Genomic DNA, 22304 nt, shown 5'->3' on the forward strand with positions numbered 1-22304 from the left:
AAGGGATTTATACAACAAGCCTCCTCTGTATCCATCCATCATTTCCAGTGATTAATTCCCCATTTCCTTGAGAGAAACAATATTAAGCACCTTCCAACTACCCTCCTAACGTTTAAATAACGCATCTAATTTTATTCACTTTAACTGCATGTACTGCACGAAAGCCTGGACGCAATTTCTCCTTATAGTCCCCAAAATCTAGCCAAAGAGTTGTTTCCTCTACGAGGAAACAGGAGACTATACAAAGCTCTAATCTAGTTACAAGATGCTAGAAAAAGAGCAATTTACACATCTCATCTTTCTTCCTCCATTTTCCCTGCCAGGGTACACTGATACATATTCGGAGACTGGAAAATTTGTTACCCCTTGTTAAAAACTGGTGTTTGGGGTCACCCCCCTCTTTTCTTTAAGGAGAAATACAATACTATGTCCCATTCGCGCAGACACAGGGTGAACAGAGAAAGCAAGGCACTTAACTTTACCCCTTGCAAAGGCAGTTTCCTTCCTTTCCCTTTTCTAAAGACACATTTTCAAGAGCAGTTTATCAAAGCCCCAGAGGAGAACATCACTTGCAAAATTAAAATGAACAGTTCAGCATCAAAAATCTGCAGGGTCAGTATTTTCTAAGGACAGGGAAGGAAAGTGTCTTTAAAGTGGCAAATTTAATTACTTCATTCCTTTAGCTAATAAGCAACACAGCCCATTTCTTCCTCTGATCTGCATATCTAACTCCAATTACTTGTAACAACACTTAAATCCAACAAATGTGAAATCAAGCCAGGGAAACCAGAGGGCACTGAAGACAATTAGCTCATCCCTCTCCTGCTCAGGAAGAAATGTTCATTAAGATATATGTCCCTGATCTCCGGGCAGCCTGAATTTATTGGTCCCAAGTGAGATGATTTCTGCCTCTCCTCTTGGGCATGATGTTTCTGACCAGGATTTATTGGGGAAGAGTCATTCCAACAGCACCTAACCCCCCCGCTTTGCCCCCCCGCTCCCCCCATTACTCGTGGTTACATCAGCCTGTACAACCACCATTTCTCATCTTCCTCTTGTACTTACATCTTTTTGAAACTTGCAGACCATAAAAGCAGCAGATACTGGTTTGCCTGGCTAAACACTAACCTTCTTTTTTTTTCCTCCCTCTTTTATTCTGCCCCCAGTTTTACCACTCTTGACAGCAGCTTCTCTAAATTTCCCCACTGCCTCCTTAATTAAGATCCATCAAAATGAACAGAATATTCCTCCTGCAATGGTTATCAAAACCATTTAAAGGACTGATTGCTTTTAATATGGTGCAATGCCTGTCTTTACAAGGGAAAAGCACTTCTGGATTTCCTCAAGTGCTGAGCTGCATTTCCAGCCCGCTCTGATTTTGCAAGCTATCTCCTTGCCATCCTTTTTGACATCATTCAGAATCAAGATTTTTCATTGCAACTGATTTCCCTTGGGCAATAAGTCAGGAACGGGTCGGAGCAGCGGCAGTTTCTTTTCTAGCTTTATTTCTAGTCTTTAGGTGTTCAGGAGGATACAACAACTTCCTATTGATTCCTCCAAATCATTAACACAAATGGAAACATAGTACTGGAGCCCACACCTATACCAATTGATGAGTCACCTATTCCCTGCTTTGAGATATATGCAAATATATCTAGAAAGATCAGGTTGAAAGTATTCTCTAGATCCATAGCTCCACCAGCTCTACAAACCCAGTTGCTTTTTTAACTAAGTGCAAAGGGCAATTAACTTTTTTCTTGACTCATTTGTTCGAATCAAATATTTGGAAACAGGCAATAAGAAAACCAAAGGCCACATGCAGTAGCATTACAAAGATGAGCAACCTCCACCAGATAAACAGATGATGAGCAGCAGCACTGACCACACTGAAAAACCCACTCAATCCCTCAGTATAAAGCCCCAGGGAACCTCTGAGGCATTAGATGGGTTGATTAGGCATCTTTAAGCCAATTATGTCATTTTTAACTATTTTGAATTATTCAATGGACCAATTTGCAGCACTCAATTGCTCTTTATTGCTATTTACTCTCACCAGGCACAATGCATTCTGAAAGACAACAAATGCTCACTGATGAGAAAGGCCACACTTTACTATTTTTTGAGCTCACTTGATCTTCTCTTTCCCCCAAACTCAATGCTCCACACTTGGAGATACCTCTCAACAAGTCTTCCCCTCTGACTCCTGTTGCATCTCATGCAGTACATGGCTACAGTCACAAAAATTAAGCATCTGTAGAGCATCCACCTCAAGTGGAGGTACCACATTTTAGGAAAACTATTATGAACACACTTTTGGAAATAAACATTGCACCCTTCAGATGCAGTTGAAAACTTCTTTGTCTGAATTTAAACACAAAGCAGCTCAGGACTTCAATATCCATCCTGAAACCTAGTAACTCCCCGAGCAACTCCAGTGTGGGACAAAAGATCAAGAATTCAGCTGGGGAGTTACTTTAAGAAAAATTAGTCATTAGGAGTTAAATATCTTATGATTAATTCTTCCCCATCTATCCCAAAATTAAGAAAAATACATGTAGAAAGGCCATAGCACCCTGAAGCTGAAAAAAATATATCTTCATAATCAATCCAAAATTAACACAGTCCTCCTAGGGTAGAGACAGATTTTCATCTAGAGAGATGGCTTTTCAAGCCTTGCAGCTTTATTATTTTTTCTTTTCCCTTTTTCAGGTCACAACATCAAAAAAAGCTTACCTTATTCCTCCAGCCAAAGATTAATCAAGATTTCACCCTACCCCCCCCTTAAGTTACACGAATCAGCGTGATGGTTATTCTGTCTGACTCCGCACCGCGGTATTTTAACTGAGAAATTTTTCTGTACGTTGTCTGAATTGGAACACTTCTGTCTGAAGGAAAGAATCAGGGTCATAGATGATCTCACCCTTAACAAGACCGCAGCCAGCAGCCCAGCACTGGTATCTAGTTCTTTGTAAGCGACTGCACTGGTAATAGGGAAGAGCTAGATGATGCACTATCACATAATGCATCTTCAAATGCTGTAACATTTTTCTGAGAACAGAGTTACAGCCTTATAGGGAAGCAACTATCCATAGAATATAGATGGCTAAGCCCCAGCTGCAATAAATATGGAAACCCCCCCCCCAAACATTAAAATGTCCTAATGTAGCAGATATTTTCTGTTCAAATATTCCACTATTTCAGAAAATGAATCCAAACCCCATCAACTTTTTTTTTGTCAATCAATCCAGAAATGTAAATAACAGGCACCTAAAATAACTGAGTCCACAGCATGAATACTGAGCCACAATATTATTGGTTCTAAAGGTAAAATATCTCTAAATAGCTAAGGGTTATTTCTTATCACAAGGAAGAATCAGAATTACCTCTGAAACAATACAAATGCATCATTTTAAAACCTAAGTGTACAAACCCCACTAAAATACAGACTTCAGCTTTAAAGCAGTCTAACACCCAGAAAAATCAAGTTTTCATTTAATTTTCAAATTCCAGTTAAAATCTAAAATAAAATGCTGCTTTCACAAGTGGAAAACAGGTCTTTCATACCTGGTAGAAGTATACCCTATTTCTATTACTGGCACATGTTTGGAGTAGGTGTTATTTCCTAACAGCACGAGCTGGATCGCGTTGGCTGGATTGTCATGCCTGGCTCACCGGTGCAGCTCCACATGCGGGGAAAGGAGTAGGAAGTGGCTGATAAGGAACCTGCCATCATGCAAAGTAAAAATACCACCACTACTAATAGTAAGAAAAGCCCTAAACAACCCAGACCAAGGAAAATTACGTTTTTGTTAGCTCCTCACTCTAAATCCATGCTGGAGGTTCACATGCCTTAACCCAGGCACGTGGATTCAAGCCCTACTTGAGCACCAAGCTCCAAAGCTACTGAGCTGCACATGCCCACGTTGCCACCAGAGACAGTGAGAGGTGCCCAACAGAAGGCAAAGAAGGGGTTAAATAGTACAGCTGACAGGTAAAATCCCAAATAAACTGTTGTCTTGTACAGAAATGCATGGATCGAACACATGCGTGAGGAAGAGCTAAAGGATGTGGCACGTGAATGGATGCTCTGATCCACCCTTTGGAAGGCTGTACCATGAGAATGTGCCACCTTCAGATACTGAAATTCACACCAAGTGTGCAGTACACTTTTCCTTGGAGTATGTCCCAGGTGACCTCATTTTTAACCTTTCTTCTATTTAAACAATTTTAAAACTCCAATAAAGAAAAAAAAATTATTGCCGTTTCACTTCTACATTTTGCTTGTTAAAGAGACAGTGTAATTTTGAAACCAAATTTTGTATTTTAGTTTTAATGTCAATGACAAGCATACACCTCAGTTTCAGAGATTTGAGAGAATGTGACAGTGCCTCGGCTGGAGTATAAGACTCGCCTTTCAACAACTTCTCATCAGTTACCGCATGACACTCAGAGCATTGCTGGAAAGCAGGATTCCCTCTTAAATGCCTCTCTGAAATAAGGACCTGGAAACAAGCTGTGGAAATGGCAGCTCCAGACGAAGGCTATTAGAAGCTGCGCTCTCCCAGGAACCCCCAGGGAAAGAGGACACCCCAAACCTCTGCAGGTTCTGGGATATTGCAATGAGTGTCACAAAACTACTCTATTTCCTGATTCTACAGAAATAACCATAAGTAAATTTCTGGAACTTCTCAATCAGGCTAACAAGTGCTGTACACAGGATAGTCCTTCCCCACTGCAAATTTACAGTGATACATGCAGGTGGTGGAAATCCATCAGCCCATCGCACCATGCAAATGCAAGGGATGAGGAGATGAACACAGAAAGACCAAGTGAAGACTGCAGGCGGAGCTGGTAGAGCATCCCATGCCCTAACATTGGTTTTCAAACCAGAGGGGTCAAGCCCTGCTTGGGAAGATCCCAAACTGCCAATTGCGAGCAGTCTGTCTTGTTTCTGTCCTTCTGTCCTTCAGCACAGCTACCAGCCCACAGCAGAAGTGGGATGCTGAACCAGAGCGCTCTCGGTCTGACGTGAAGCAACCAGGCTTATGTTCAGAAGTTGGGACATCCCCTGGGAGAGGATCTCTGCGCTGCTCAGACACATCTTGGAAAATCCCACACAGCAGCAACTGGGCTGGCAAAAAGGTGTTGAAGACACCCTTGCACCACATCGTGCAGATGAGACAGACCCATGTACATGCATGAGGTAAACGGAGGGTCTTGAAAGTTTAGAGTAAAGATAAAATTAGCATGAACAGGACCACAAACAAAAATATTCCTATAAACTCAAAGCAACCTTGTATCTCCTTTTCTTGTAGAAATGAGCCCTACGGCACTTAGTGCTGCTTTGCATGATTAAACTCCGCTGGTATGGTGATGATGTCACTCATGGCAGGGAGGAGGCTGAAGATGTTTGTGTCAGCCAGCAATAGATATTCAAGGTGACCACAGCACAAACAGACCTCAGAGATCACGTCGCTTGCACACAGCAGTGCAGGAGAGCATGCTGTGCCGCCTCCATCGCAGGGACCTGCACAGCGCTTGAAATCTGGCCAGAAAATCATTTCTAGAGCTAGATGGTTTGGGATTTATTTTCTACACAGGGGAAAAAATAAAAAACAAAAGGTCAATCTATCCCAGGTGAGAGTACCCATAAGGGATGGCAGCACACTGCGCTCTAGAAAGAGCCTGCAGGAGATGGGAGAAGGAGCTGCAGATCTGCCACAAGAGCCCTGGCAAGAGAATAATCCCTTTGGCTTGAGCCAATGCTGTGTAACCCTCCTTCCATGAGGAGTAAATCCAGACATGGTGATAGTCCAATTACGGAAACAACACCGACTTATTCTTTTAATGTCCAGCTCCCTTCAGCATTCGTTAATCAAGTAGGCATCAGCATGCCTGGACAACAGACCACATTTGCTCTGAAATTGCAGTTGCTGATGGCAGAGAAGCTCTTTCTCCCCTTCCTCCACCTGTTCTGCAAGTCCAAAAGCAAAAAAAACCTCTTCAGTTTAAGAAAGCAAAGACATTGCTTCCCTATGACATTTGAAAGACCTAGGGGAAATCCCATCGAAATTTTGCTTAGCCTGTACTTCGCTTGTCGTTCTACCTCTGCCCCAAAACGCAGGGAGCAGCTGAAGCAACTAAAACCGTGGGGTATCCTCAAGGACACTCCGCTCTCATTTGCCTTTAATAGAAGGCTGACTTTCTGAAGCAGTCAAAAGCAATTTTATTAGTTGTTTTAAAAATACATATTCACAGAAACACAGCAACCAACAAGAACAGACAGTGCTAGAGCAATAAATCACTTGTAAATAAAATATGGTGACAGACTTCATCTTCTGTGCAATATGCAAACAGCTCTCTGTGAGCAACATGCAGATGAAGCCTCCAGCCCTCTCTCCTCCTCTCCCTCCCCAGCAGCTGCCACACAGCCCACTTTTCAGAGAATACAACTGAAGTGAGCTTCAGCTGAAGCCGCAAAGACAAATTAAATGAAAAGCTTTGGGAAGCACTCTCAAAGCCCAGTGGTGCTTTTGGTAGAGCCAAGGAGATGGGCAGGAGCCATCTCAGCAGACTTGCTGGGCACAACCCTCCCGAGCAGCACGATAAACACAAAGCCCTTCAGGTTTCTTGTTTTCAGAGGTTATCATTGATCAGTTTTGAGTTCAATAAGGCAGAGCAGCCCACAATTGATCTCTCCCCATCACTTCTGAGCACGGCAGAGGAACACTTCTCCCTCCTGCCTCCCACCCCCAGACCGACCTCACGCTCCCCTTCTCGTTACCGTGCTTTATAGCTCAGTACACCACCTTCCTTTCTCAATATTTAGTGGCTTTTAGCTATCTGACGTAATCTACAGCGCTCTCTTGTCCGGATACCTTCTTAATGCTTGGGTTATTTAAACAACACGGCAAGAAAACCAATATTGAACTGTCAGGTTTAAGATGTACTTTCCTCACTCTATCTTATTTATTTCCCAGTTAAAAAAAAAAAAAATCAGGAGCTACTGGATTCCTGGAAGGTAATGTTCAGTAGTAGGGAGTAAACCAGCGTGGCATAACAGTCAATTTTCTACCTAGCCACAGGGCAAGGTTGGCTTGGGAGTTTTATTTTTATAAAAGCAAATGCTTTAAAAATTAAGCTGAAACTCTTCCTCTGGGGAATCACTGTTTGACAGTAGCTCCAGAGACACTCCTCCATCTTCAATAACCGTTCAGCAAACTCCCCAAATACCTAAAAGTCAGACTAAAAGTCCTGAACACTTTTTTCTTCTCTCATTTTTTATTTTTCCTTTTTGAGAGCTCCAGCCTTGCCCACCCTTCCCATCATTCCTCAAAGCACACACCACCCAATTCTGTCTCCTCATTAGTCTTATTCCCCAGTAATTGTGAACACCTTTAAAAGCCCAAGAACAAAAGGAAAAAAACCTTTCCTCCCATACAGCCCTCCAAAACAAGGCTGGCTGCTACTCTAACACAAGGTGGTCCATTTTCTTTTATTCTCGCAACAAAGACATTAAACCAGAGCAAGAACAATTTCTCTTACTGCTGCCTGTGGAAGCACATTAAATTAATTTTGTGCCCTGCGTACTTGATTAGGGGGTTGTTCACCACCAGCACAGCCATAAAGCCAAGGGCACAAGCATTTTCTAAACCACGTGCAGTAATGTGATACTATAGGTTTGAGAGTTCATTGTCATCTGTGGACACTCAGATGAAAAGCCCTCACTACACAAGTGAAAATACCTTAGACAACTTTGGCACAGGCTAGACTAACATAGGAAAGGAACAACAAAAGTCGTAAGGATCAGTTCTGAGACTCAGTCAAACAAAAAGGCAGATTAAAATCATAAAACAAATTCCCTGGCTTGAACTAGCTTTATCTCTCAGTGTTTGTTTTCACGACATGAAGGTCACATACATGCCTTCCCACACCCTGTCCATTTGACAACAAACACAACCTTGGAACAGTGCTTCTCCCTGGTAACAGATCCTCAGTAAATGAGAAGCTACCTCTTTCATTTGTCCATGTTACAGCACGGAAGAACATGGGGCAAAAAAATAAAGCACCTGTTGCTTTTACAAAACATCAGGGAAATACCCAGCTGACTCCCTGAACAGCACAGAACAGGTAGCAATGGGGATCTACAATAAACTGGGAAATGTCCAGCTTTTTCATTCCTGTAATCAGGTCATCATGAAACAGATACAAGATTAGATGGCCAAATTTTCTCTCTTTTTTAAAAAAAAAAATCTAAAAATACAATGTTTCAAGCTTATTTGGACAGTGGCATGTTCTCCATTACCCCACATTTTCTAATGAGGCTGAAAAATAACCTGAATTTCTGTTGACTTTCCTGTTTGTGATGCAACAGCTTCCAAGCAGCTAGAGAAGCTCTGCAAATGATGTTTTGAGCTTGCTTTCCCCATGAAGAAAGTCTAGAAATGCCACTTGACATTACCAAAGGCTTCAGTTTCACTGTTTCTTGCCAACGAAGCAAATTTTAAGTGCCAGCACTTCAAGCGCAGAAGACATTGCTGGAACATATTACCAGATCACAGAAATATCACAAATGCAAGTCAAATGCAGCAGGGTGAAAAGACAGAAGGTATCTAATGATACTTGTTGAAATGTAAACAGCTTAGCTTCTCCCCTCATTGGATTACACCACGCACAAGCCTGGGCTTACCCAAGGGAAAATACAGCTGGAGAAGAGAGTTTGAACAGTCTTCTAACCAGTGGAGAGCTGGAAAACAATATTCATCCAAATTCAAGAATATCATATGAACACAACTCAAGAACACATCTCCATTTCCAGTTTTGAACAGGAGGTCAAATGACTCATTAAAAAAAAAATTTTGTCACATGTTAAAATAAGTTTTCAGAAGTCATCGATCTGCTTATCTTTCTGAATCACTCAAAGCTAAGTCTAAACCAGATGAAGCAACAGCAATTATTCACTCAACTCGAGTTTCAAGCAATCAAGAATTCCTTTTAGGGAAATGCATGTAGACAACAATAACAAACTCATTGCTTATAAACCTTAGAAACATAAAAAAGCTGTAATTGTAGAGGAAAAAAAAATCCTGTACTTACTGGAAAGGACTGTTGTAAGGAAGATGTAGTCGGAAAAAGAAATGAGTCCACATTCTCCAAGCGCATAAAATATGCTGTCTTCATCGGCAAACTTCTCTCGCTCCTGGGATAATTTCTATTTATTCATCCGACCCACACCCCAAGAAGAGAAAATAAAGCAATAGATTAAATAGAGACACAGAAGGCTTTATTTGTATCCTTACCACCAACAAGCCATTCCACGTACACACACCCCTACTATCTCCATTCATATTTAGTGGACCTTTTCCAGCCTTCAAATCTGTCAGAAATGCTCTGCAAAGGTCAGTGCTTCCCCATCTCAAACCAGGGGTAAGGAACTGCACAACAATAATTAGTTGTTTTAGCCCAGCTGAAATACAGATAAATAGAACTATGTCCATTTTGCTTAATATTGTCTGAATCTGAGAGATTAGTGCTATGAAAATCAGATTTTTTCATAAAGGCTTCAAAAAGGAAATTATTATATTTCACTAATAGCGTTTTAGTTATACTCTGTTGTAGCAGTAGCCAAGAAAGAACTATTTCACATGAATAGAAAGCATGATCAAAGTTATCAAAAATGCGTGGTTATCAGAAGCACACAATTCGGGAGTGTGTTTAGCAAGCTCACTAGGAGGACCAGGACCGATACCAATCTTAACCTCTCTCTCTCTCTCGCTCCAGTTCTTTTTCAACACCTTGCTTTAATAGAAAATACCACGTGTTTTATCAGCTAATCTCCCTTACTAGGCTAAAAATCCAAGTCCCTTTGATCCACTGAAAATTCAAAGACTGAAAAGGATCCATAAAACTGTTAGGAAAACCACACTGGTGACCCATTTTAAGAACACAGCAGGAGGAGGCACACGCACACACGGAGGAAAATGAAATTATTATAAAGGAGAGTAGGCGTGGATGAGGTTATTCCACAGAAACCAGGTCATGCAAGCACAGAAGCATGGTGAAAGCAAGGCTGAATTTAGGAACGGTTTTTAGGAAAAACCACTGACAAACACCACCACACGAGGGTCCAGCTACAACTGTCCCCCACTGTTACCTCTGTCTAGCGGAGATCCCATCATATACAAGATAAAGGAAAGAAAACTGGTTAACCAACAATAAAATAAGCAGGCAAAACATAACATCAAGTTGAACGGTTAGACTTGCGAAGAGCAAGAAAGTTTTGAAGCAACCAGGTTGTTGCTTTGACTGGGTGCTGCTAAGAAGCCCGAGTAAACACCCCAGCAAGAGTTAGCACATAGCCTCTCCAGGTCAGACCCACTGTCTGCAGCTGATGTCTCTCATCCACTTCAGGTTTGGGTTTTTGGTTGTTTTTTTTTTTTTTTTTTTTTTGAGAGAGAGAACTCACCATTGTATGTGACTGCAGAGTGGGGATGAGCTCAGCTAATAATTTAGATGAAAATTTAACCCGTATCTGGCTCGGAAACCACAAGAAAAGAGATAAAAATAATCATATAGATCACAAAAAAAATACAGTTTTCAGGAAAAAAAAGTTCAGCCCTACTGATCAAATAAAACTCTTTCCAGTAGCTCGTCTTTTACCTTCTGGAGAGCATCAGGAATTTAACAAGAGGTGAATCACTAACAGCAAGACAAAATGCTAATGGCATTCATTTCATGCGACACAATTGCTATTTATGCTTACGGGATACCAGGTTGAACTATCATTTACTAAAAAAAAAAATAAAAATGCCTTTTGCTTCCCTTCCCATTGAGATGGATCCAAAGCAAAGTTACACTGATGCTTATGTTAAGGACAAATAAACAATGTCTGGTTTTCCTTTAAACTGAAAGCAGGATTTGTGGAGAAAGCAGTTTTCTGTGATTGCTGCTGGCGATGTTGCCTGCAGCATCTCACCTGCTCGTGTGATTTATTGCCCCCTCCTACAATTGCCTGTCTTCAGCAGCATTTATCACAAACTAGGTATTAGCAGTCTACTTAACCCACTCGAAGGATCCCATGAAAAAGTTCCAGAGGTCAGTTTATTAATTTTTATGGGTTTCTTTTCTGCACCTAAAATTCATAGTCGGCATCAAACAGCTCAAAATATTCCTCATAAGCTGAAAACCACATCCATAGACTAACAATAAAAAAAACCAAAACCTTATTAATCACTCTCTGAAATACAAAGGTTTAGACAGATGGGGGAGAGGCATTTACTCATTTGCATCTTATGTTGAGCAAACAAAGTAAAAATTTTTATGTATTTATTTTACACAAGCATCTGCTTGTCAGAAACCTTGGGAAGGGGAACATACGCTGTCACTACAGTGCCCAGCCTGCCGGCAGCTAACAGGAAAGGGAATTTCCCCTACTGATCTTAATAGGGGAAAAAAACATGCAGCTAAGCTGCTACAATATCAGCTGACCCAATCAATTTTCAGGCTCTCAGCACTAGGACAGAAGTTTAAAACAATTCACAATTCTCTATTTTCTTCTGGCTCACCGAGAAGCTGCATGTTTGATTGCTTTCCACAAAGCACATGGGAAGCTTGCCCCACTATGGGAAAGGCTGTAAGCATCCTTCTCCGGGGTTGTTCCCCACCATTAAACATTGTATTCGACAGAATTATATTATAATCCCCAGGAAAAAGGAATAAAAAAGAAATAAATCTACCTACTTTACAAAGCACAATGTGGACTGTTGCGATTCCTCAAAGTTCAAGGTGGAGAAACCCAAACACAGTCCTCACTAACACCTAAAACCGCTGTCTATAGACCTTGAGCTTCTTTTCTACATCCTGCTTTCCTTCAAGCATACTACCCAATCCCTTCTAGCCAGAAAGGTAATGCATGGGATCAGAAAATGTAGGGAAAAACCCCTTTCCAAGCCTCCATCCTCTTTTAGAGACATGTTGTCTTCACAAATTAGTTATACACACAATTTCAGGACAACTTTCATGTTTCACACCCTTTTGTATCTGAACACAAGCTAATTCTCAAAGTGCTCAGTTAAAACGGACAAATCCCTTCCATTTAAGAAGTTTTCTCTATCTTAAATCCATTCCCAAAACCAGAGTAATTAAGATCATTCAGCACGCCCGAAAAACATTCAAAACTGAGCATTCACAAGTGAGCAAGCCATGGGAAACAGTTTGCAAGTATGATGTATTTTTTAATCAAGCAGTAGATTCATATTAAACAAGCACACAAACAAGCAAACATCCAAATTAACATGTAAAGAGAAAAAGAAATCCGAGTGTACCATTGCTTTCAGCACAAGCATGGCTGTGTAAGTTCAGTGAAAAGCTGCCAGTCCAGTCTCAGTGGAATAAAACTTTTTACAGGCATTCAGGCAGAGTATCTTACAATACCAGACATCGACAACAGGTAAAAAATATAATGTAATTGCATTTCAAAACGTAAAGCTTGGTTTGCCCTTTCCAACTCAGGCTCCAAGCCCAACAAACAACAGAACATGGGTTGAACATATCGGTAACAGCGACAAACCTCCCCTGCCCCAGATCCACGTGCTGTAGAAAACGAAGTTGCATGCTGTATGCAGACTCCCCAGACTTGTGTTACGGCCTGGCTGCAAGCAAGCAAAGCACCCAAAGATACAGCATGGACTTCACATATTCTACCCCAAAACTGGATCTACCGCTGGAGCCTCCCTCGAGCCATGTACATGGTACAGCTCCCAGGTACAAAGGATTTCGGGGAAAAACTCCACTGATTCCTTCCATTCCTTGCCAAATATTACCTTTATTTTGGATTTAAAAATTGTTTTCCCAGGGCTGAGTGAAGAGTGAAACATGTTAATACTTAATTACACAAATCTGGAAAAAAAGATGTATTTTTGCAAATTAAGGGATGCCTTCTGCAAAGGCAGAGACAGACACAAGGTGCGGTGCTGGTGTTTGCTCTGCATTCCTAACACACATTTAGAAAAGCCTTATCAGCTAAATCCTTGCAGCTCCACTTCCCTTTGCATTTCAGAAATACTTAATGAGCAGCATTTAATTTGCCACTTTGGGAAGAACATATTCTTGATAAGTCACTTAAGAGTCGACAGTTTTTGTCTCAATCTGGAGGAGAAAACACACTTTCAGCACATTTATTTACATAACTTGTTTATGTTTCAACATCACCTTTGTGCTTATATACACCAAAGCTTCAGGAATTTATCAGCCTTATGTGACCACTCAACAGTGACTTTACGCCTTCCAAAACAACAACGGAATAGATATCCAAGTGCATGCAAGATAATGAGTATTTCTCTAGAACCAGAAAGTAATTTTGTAAATTACTAAGGAATTTTAGATAAACCATAACCATCTTTTATTGACAAACATCATCATATTCAGTTTGTTCCTTTTTAAAAGAAATACTTTAAGGTTACCAATATTGTGTAAGCAAATACACCACCATAAATGTTTCAAACAGTGAAGGCACCTTGCTGCAAAGCAATTCTCTTTCAGTCCCAACCGACCACCTTCAGTTGTGCAAACCATTTAAAGGGCATCTATTAACATATTTCTTTTATGGTTAGCTGTAGACATATAGGAAAAGAAGTTAAAATGCTGTATGTTCAGCGTTAAAAAGAAATATTCTCTTTTCCACAGTAGGAGTTTCAAAAAAATCTGTGTTACAAGTTTGCCTAATATAAGCAATTTCTTTCCTTGTTTCTGAGTTTTCTGGCTTTATAAGGTAAAGATGACCCTCCATATTATTTTAACTTTGGGATATGCGTCTCTTTACAAATGAAATCTAAGAAGAGAAAAAAACCCCACATTAGTACTTGTGCACATAACATCAAGCAGTACGCATAGACACGATGTGCTATTAGTCCTGCTCGCACATGGCTTGATAACTTGGGCTTAATCAGTAGGCAGCGCCCCTATAAATAAAAAGCTATTAGGAATCCTTCTAAGGGTGGGAAAACAAATCTTTTAATAAAATTTATTGGACAATCCATTTAATGACTGCATTTTAAACAGTCTTTAGCACCTACCACGCGTATTGTTTGACATCTTTAAAAATATTAGCTGGCATCTGCCATCTCATTAGCATTACGCAACATTTCGATGTGCAGCGACACAGCTCCTATTTGCCTGGTCCAGCAAAGCCTGCAGGACAGCATCGTGCTGGCATGGACTACTACAGCTCCTTCCCAAGCAGGGCTGTTGAAAATCTGGGGAAATATGTACCGAGACACCCACTGACTAATGCGTTCGCAGCAGATGCTCTGTATTAGTCTACCACACAGGACAGATAAGGTAAAACCCTTAAGAAATGCCAGTGGAAACTGCAGGCAATGCAGCCTACTATGGTAACTAAAAATATTAACACTTTGAACTCTGTCTGCATCAAAATGCTGAACTGGAGGCTCCGAAATGAGGGAGATTTTTAATTTTTGATCTTTTTTTTTTTTAAGGTATAAAGTTTAAAGAACCAAAGCCATGTATTTAGAGATTTCACGACAACTCATGTTGGCACCTCACTACCTACAGTAAGAAAATGGAAATAAAGAAATAAAAAGGTATTCAGAATCATATTTAAAAATAGAGCCTTTCAGCCCAGATGTTCAAAAGCCCTTTAGGGAAAAAAGAGGCAGGGAGGTCTCCCTGCATTGTGAAACAAGGACAAAAAAGGACTTGGGGGAGAGGGGGAGAGTAGAGGAATTTAGTTTTTTCAAAGCTAGCTTTATAAAGTGGATGCAAAATAAGACATTTTAGATGCACCGCCTGGAATTTTTTTATATCACTTTTTTAATATATCACTAAATAAGAAAAAAGTGTTTAAGGTTGTGACAGAAACAGCACAAGGACTGTCAGAAACTCATAAACCTCCTTTTGCAGTAGAAAAGTTTACAGTAGCATTCCTAGTGGCTCTAGATAATTTACTATGAAGCCTACATACTCACATAGGCAAACGCGAACAGATTTTGCATGGCAAATCATGGTGGGTGAGTGTTAGCGTAGGAAAATGCTTAAAATTTACTGTTCGCAGATGAAAGGTCATAAGCTGCAGTATTTAAGAGTATATTCTAATAAAGAGTTTTTTAAAACCTTTGATTTGGGGGTTATTTTATCTGTATGTATACACAGGGGGACAAAAAATACAGAGCTGGACATGGATGAAGTTGTTCTGCATACTCTCTCCCTCTGAATTTGAATTTGGACACGTACAGAGAATCAAAAATTAGGCAGCAATTATTACTATGGGTGGTCTTCTGAGACTGGAAAGAGAAATCTGCATTCCCTCCTTCCAGCAAGGCTGTAAATATTCATCACCTCTAAAACAAACGGCACCTGAAACGCAAGGCCAGCATTCTGTACGACCAAGAAAAAAAAAAAAAGACACAGACTTTCCCGACCCTTCGCAGGCAGCAGACCCACTCATGCAAGGGAGAAACCCCTGCTGGAAAAGCAAATAGGAAATGCCTCAGAAAAGGGACAGTCTACACTTCTGCTTCCCCCCGCTGCGCTGTCTCAGTCCTCTGCAGGGTCATGAAATCAAAATCTGTAGGACCACAGCAGCATTCGTTATGGGAATTTGATAGGGGAAGATTAAAATTAGGTCCTTGATGTACCAAATCATGCTTCTGAAATGAGTTGACTTTTGACACCTTTGAATTTAAGTGGCTGTTTAGGTCTCCAGATGGAAATGGGGATACTGCTTTCTCTCGTCTCAGCCTGCATTACCAAGATGAACTCATTATGTTGATAATGCACGCTGCTCGTTTTCTCCGATAAAAATTCCAGTGTGAAAAAACACGAGGAAAATAATAATTCTGTACAGAAAACAAGTATTAAATATTGGCTCAGACAATGAGGTCAGGGTCAGACACTCAGTACTAATCACTCACCAAATGAGAAAGGGGTTTGGGGAAAAACTGCAATTAGAGATTGTCATCACACTTGCAAATGGTTTAAGGAACCGAATTAAGATGCAACTAAAAATTTTGCCATTCCCTTCCACTCTCGCACTCCTTTCTTCTTCACCTGCCTCTCCCACCCAGACCTGCCCTCCTTCTGTAGTCAGTGAGGTCAAGCATCTCCTAAAACATTCCTTCCCATCCTGCTAAATCCATCCTCCTTCACCCTGCCCTTCTCGCTACTGACTCCACATTACCCAAGGACAGAGTTTTCAGAGCTCAGTTTTATATCCCTTAAGTATTAAGCATTACTCTACGCCAGCAAAACTATCAAATTAAAGCCAAAAATGATCCCATAAACCACTTTCTCATTAAAAGACTGCATACACCCACTAAGAACACTTTGTCACCAAGCTGCTTATTTTTTGCTAACTTCCCCTATGGATTTCATTAACGCCACAAAGCTACAAGGCCAACGAAGCATTTAGAGTACATTTCCCCTCTTTACTTACTAATACTAAATGAACTTCCCTCTGCTTTCTAGTTCCTTTTCTTAGGAACCATCTTATATACTATAGCATCTAAATATCTTCTTCCTAAAATATTCTTTATGATATAGTTTACCCTACATAGTTCTGTAACTTGAAAAACTCAAGAAAGTTTGCAAAAATAACCTTCCCCAAATTTACACACATTCAAATACACGATGTTTCCCCACAGCATTTGGCCAGAGAAACACCTGTCCTTTCTCACAGAATAAAACTAACTTCGTGGCCTCAAACGGAAAAAGCCATTTTCCAGAGCCAGCTCTATCATGGTCTCATCAAGCTGCAAAATAAGTCAGAAGCCTCAAAAGACACCGTGAAAATAAGTGGACAGGGAGACACACATTTGAGCTCTGCTCAAAGATGTTCCCGTTAATAAAGCCACGTATTAACGGTTACCTGAGGACTGCACTCTTAACAAGCCAAATTTAAGTACTCTGAAATAAATCCTTTAGGCTGAGGATCAAGGAGAGGATTCAGGATTATTTATTAAAGGAGCAGGGAGAAGAGGTGAGCGTACACTGTCCCTTTTACATGAAAAGTGCATATTATGAGGTCTGAAGCACAAACTAATCAAAGCACATGCTGTCTGCTTTGTACCTGCCAGAAATCCTGGTGGAAGGGGAGAAGGTTAGAAAAGGGAAGAAAATGAGGGAATGCTTGGTTACACCAAAAAAACAAACCATAATTAGAATAAAGACACAAGTATCAGAGATTTTAGTAGCTGGAAGAAATACCCATCGGGTACCTAGAAATCAGAATAAAAGAAGATACACAGCAACCAGAGCATTTTAGTAACATCTGCCAAACAAGCCCTGTGAAAACAAGGAACAGAATTAGCAGTAGAAAAAGATAACAGCAAGTAGATCTCTGTCAAAACTGAAATACGCCGTGAACATTTGGTAGAGGAGGTAGGGAAGGATGAAGCATGTTCTGTACGTGGACATAAAGCAACCCAGGTGTCCACCAGGATGTTTGTGCACCATGCATTTACCTGTGTTAGAAGCAACTAAGCGTTTTCTTTGAAGAAATTAGTTTTTATGAAAAACAAGCCAAGAGAAGAAATTGCAGTTCAGTGTCTGCACAGGTCCCAATGAACCACACGCAGGAAAAAGCAGTGAGGAACACAAAAGTAACTCAAAACTGTTACTAGAGCAAATGGGAGGACCAAGTTTGGCTGGGAGGAGAAAGCTAGCAAGCAAGGAAACCCACAAACACAGACACTGGTGTCAGCAAAGAAAGTCAAGAAAAGAAAAATAGTGTCAGCTCAGCCCAGATTTGCTGATTATCTGCAATAAACTGCATCTCTGCTTGCTTCCACGAAAGGTCACAGGCAAGAATTACCTCCTGCCAGTTCATTAGGACACTTTTGGGGACAGCAGAGGAACTTTTGTATAGATGAGCGTAAGTTTATTATCTATGTAAGAAGATGCCTCCTCAGTATTAAGTAAAAAAACTACCTGCACTAAGATCAGAAGCTGATGGAATTTAAAGCAGGAAATCTGAAATTAGACGGAGATGTTCTACACAGATTACGGGCCAGGATAGCTGAATGCTTCAAGGCATCTCCAAGCAAGCCATTACCTAGACTCAACAGCTCAAACTGATGACACTGGGGACTCATTTATTTCAAATACTCTTACAACAGACATTGGCAAGACCTCGTACAGTTGGATTTAGAGGACTCCTCACCTGTTTTCATTGCGTCTAAGCTAGAGAAAGTACCAAGTATCCTTCTCAGTTAATGGGCTCAGTAAATCAACTGCACATGCACTTTACATGGCTATTTCCTGAATTGCAATAGCTTGCTTTTGTTAAGGTACCATTTAGAGTTTGAATGAAGGTTTCAGAAGCACTTAAAGATCACAGGAGCTCAGAGCTCTGACCCAATGTTTGGCTCCTGAATGACAGCACGACTTTGAGCTTGTCTTGCTTGTTGCAAGCTTGGGTCTACGGCAGCTTACGCCACTCTGGTGGAAGTCTCATGCTCCAGCCTCAGCTCATACACAAAGCAAAGGACCCCAGAAATTCAGGCTAATGAATGAAGGCCCCCTTTCCCCCCCTCTTTCAAATGTGGCAGCAATATCCTTCAACCCATCAGAAAAGCCTGTACTAAGTATGGTCCATCCACCTCCAAGTTCTTTTCATGGGGATCCTTCCTGAGCACATTTTTTCAGGCTCCTGTGCTCCTGAGATGCTCTTTAAATCATCTGGCAAGAAATCTTCCTCCTGAGCTGACTCCCAGCAGCCCTTCTTTAATGGACACACACCTCTAGTTACAGGGCCTTGGCAGATAAGTGTAGTTTAAACTAATCATTGTACTGGTCCATGATACAAGCCTGCATTATACAGTGGAAGGGAGTTTCAGGTGTTTTCCTGGCCCTTACCTGATTCTTCCCTTCCTACACTTCAAGCTCAATGGAGGAAATGAAAGAAACCAACACAAAAGCACATACAGTTTTGAACAAAGTGCCAGGATAAAACAGAAAAAAAACCAACTTGGAATGTAAGTTAGTAGCCAGAACATGTGGGCATGCTTAAGCACAAACTGCCTTTCCTTTTGTGATGTGATGAGGACTGGAGCTGAACATCTACAGACCCTCCTGGCTACCAGCAACCCTGCTGCCTCTGGTAGGGGCTGACTTCTTGCTAACCAGAGAGGGACAATGCCCTGCAAGGAAAAGCCACAGAAACCACCCGAAGTATTTTCCTTCATTTTGCTATTGGTCTGCATTACTCTCAGGCATCCCAAAATATCCAGAGATGTAAACATAAATGCTGGCAGGAAATACTTAATTCATAAATTTAATTAGAGGGCATTGAAAGCCTCTATAATTACTTACTGCAGTAATGGTAGCAGGAGGGTAAGCTGTTGCTGGTAGCTCGAAGGCTTTTGTTCGTATTAAGCAGTAGCAAGAAATTTTCCCCACGGGAGAACAAAAAGAGCAAGTCAAGTGTATTCTGTATTAAACTAATAAGCCATTTAGTTTTTTTTTTCCCTAAATGGACTAGAGGTCTCTTAAAAGCAATACATCTTATCTTCAGTATGAACACCCAGCTGCACAAAGACAGCTCTATGCTGTGCACCCACCACATCCATTTTCTGCCTCCGCTCCCACCTTTACACCAGGCCGCACTGCTGAGAGCTCAGCTGCGGGACACCTGGGAGCTCCCCGCGCTGGCTCACCAGGACGGGGACTGCACCAAAGGACGCAGGTGACAGGGTGTGATTTTGCTCTGAACAGGGTGGATATGTAGCTCACGCTTTAGAGGAACACCACTAACAGCATTGCTTCTCTTTTTCTTTGAGAGATTAAGCTTATCAATAATTAATGCATAAGCCAAAAAAACCCCATCAAGTAAACACAGAGGGCATGAAAAAAGAAAATTTTAAACAAAATCTGTATTACAACTTATATAACGTTAATGAAGCTTATGCCATATTATATGTGCTAGAATATATACTTCTACTTAGTGAGAGCTTATTCATTACTATCATCTTGCTAAGCAAGATGCAAGCAGCGAGTGATGGAACAGCACAATGCCTCAGTTTGAAAATCAGATGTGCAAAGAACATCTCCACCTCACACTTAAAAGTGCCCCTTCTTAAGCCCTAACAAACATTATGCAGCAGGGGAACTGCACATTTTAAATTAAATAGGACTTCACTCCTCCTAACCAGAGGCATGCTTTTCAAGATGGTAGGACAAGAGAAGGGACAACATGAGATACTTCTCCAACAGATGGGTTAAGAAAGCGTTTGCTTTCCCATTGCCACAATGCAAGAGGAGGAAAGGGAGACAGTGGAAAAGGAGCAGATGAACAGTCGTGGTCTCGACACCTTCATGCCACAGCACCCCGAGCTACACTTTAGATTGTGTCTATTCTCGCATCAGCCTTTTGTTCAGGCTCAATACGAACACGCTGAAGTGTTTGCAGACTGATTAATACTTTTTTCTACTCCAAATGAATAGTAATCAATGCCTCTTTTCCTTTACTTTCCAGACCTTGCTTCCCTGGGGGACAAACCACCACACTTAGACAAAAATGGAGCCAGGGACAGAGTTGCCTCCCTACACACTCAGCCCAGCAGCAGATCAACGAAAAGCATGAGTTCATGTTAGCAAACAGATCTGACCAATGGTTTTTCCTGGATAGACGTCTCCAGGGCTTTTGGTCTCACAATGAGTGAAGAAAAAGCATTTAGGCTCAAATTACAGGAGCATTGTTCCCATTAATAAGGCAGTAACATTTACCTCCCTCTCCATCAACTCTATAAATTATCACTAGGAAGAAGGAGGGGCAGGAAGAGGAAAAAAAAGCGAGTATTGTCTTCTCACCACAGCATTCAGTCACATGCACAGCAAGATGCTTCAGAAACCCAACACAATTACAATACAGAGGCACATCATTCCACAAAATCCTTTGGCAAGACCAGGCCCGATCACGCACTACAGCCAATTAGTTGTTTTGATGGTAGTTTTATGTAAATAAAATTGGTTCTGTGAAAAGAGCAGCTCATCCATCTGCTTACTAATGCTGTAGCATTTAAATCTCAAACATACGTGCTCAAAATTCACACTGATACTTTAAACATTGTCCTGTAATAAGTAATTAAAATGCAACTGACTGCACAGCTGGTTCTATTCTTTTAACCAAATCTCATTCTAAATTATCACTTGCATGCAACCCCGGGTATACATTTTTGCTTGGAACTAAAATTAGTTCTCTTTTCTACACTTCAGCCAGGATCTAGCCTGCAGATTGTCAGTACTTTTCAGTACCACAGCTTGTTTGTGTTTGACTGCTCACAAACTCCTTTCACCTTAAAAATGAAATTTCCAGTGAACAGGCCTATTACTTTTTGAGCGGATGCCTGCACCACAAGTCCCATTACCTCTGCGTGACATTCGTAAGGATGCTTAGGGGAACAATGGACCTCTTGCCCTTCTGCTTGAGCTCATCAGCTCCGCCAATGCACAAAGGGAAAGCACCAGAAAGTTGTCTCCAGGTAGAGGATGCTTTGATAACCCAAGAGAAATATGTAGTTGGAAACAGGCAAGGAGGAAGAGATAGAAAAGGGTTTTATCCCTCGCGTGTTGCTATGCAAGTGAAACTCGAATGAGTAAGGTCAGCTCTGCAGCACCTCAGTTGGCGTTTGGCTGAGTAAAGAAAGTGGAGTTTTTTTAAACTGAAACTCAAAGCAAGCAATAAAATGAGAACAAGATGCTATCAGACAGATAAATCTACTGTCAGCTTCTTTCATTACCAAGGGAGAGCCAAGGCCAACTTATTTTATACTCTCCTCGAATTATCCTCTCACATGGACATTACCACTACCCTAATAGCCACAGCCAGATTTAGCCAGTCCCAAGGTGTCTTTAGGCAGACAGCTAAGAACCTCTATTTCTTCATTTTCAATGGAGCAAACTGCTTCTAGGGTGTTATTGGACTGTGGAAAAAATAGGTCCCAGGAGAAGATAACAACAAAGAAAAGTCCATTGCAGTACCCTAAATTTGCTGCCTCACTTTCAGACTATCCAAATCACAGCACGTAGACATCCAAGTGCAGCACTGACATCTGTAAGTTATATAAAAAGCAATTTCTCTCTGCTACAGGTCAGAGTGAAAGGTGGTTAGCGTGTAAGGCAAAGGCAAAGGCTATCTGTTCTCCAGCTTTCAGCCAGCACAGATGTTCACCATGCTGAATGGCAAGATCCTAAGAGCATGGAGGATGATGCACAGTCAAGCACAGTACCTCAAACACCAACTGTGGGTTCTCAACACCCCTGTGTGGTGACTGTCCCTCACATCCAAATGC

The 22304-nt window shown here is 41.2% G+C and overlaps 1 protein-coding gene across 4 annotated transcripts in view; it reads right to left on the reverse strand.

Annotated features, from left to right (window-relative positions):
- MICU1 (mitochondrial calcium uptake 1) overlaps positions 1–22304 on the reverse strand; it is a 113931-nt gene that overhangs the window by 43878 nt on the left and 47749 nt on the right. For 3 of the 4 annotated variants that reach the window (XM_082311232.1, XM_082311233.1, XM_082311234.1), the window contains one exon: positions 9097–9211. The exons of the other annotated variant lie outside the window; for it this stretch is intronic. In XM_082311232.1, coding sequence (XP_082167358.1) covers positions 9097–9211 — 115 coding nt within the window. The remainder of the gene's footprint in view (positions 1–9096; positions 9212–22304) is intronic. 4 annotated transcript variants of the gene reach the window in all.

This window comes from Platalea leucorodia, assembly GCF_965183815.1.
Source record: "Platalea leucorodia genome assembly, chromosome: 4".
NCBI classification, from domain to species: Eukaryota; Metazoa; Chordata; class Aves; order Pelecaniformes; family Threskiornithidae; genus Platalea; species Platalea leucorodia.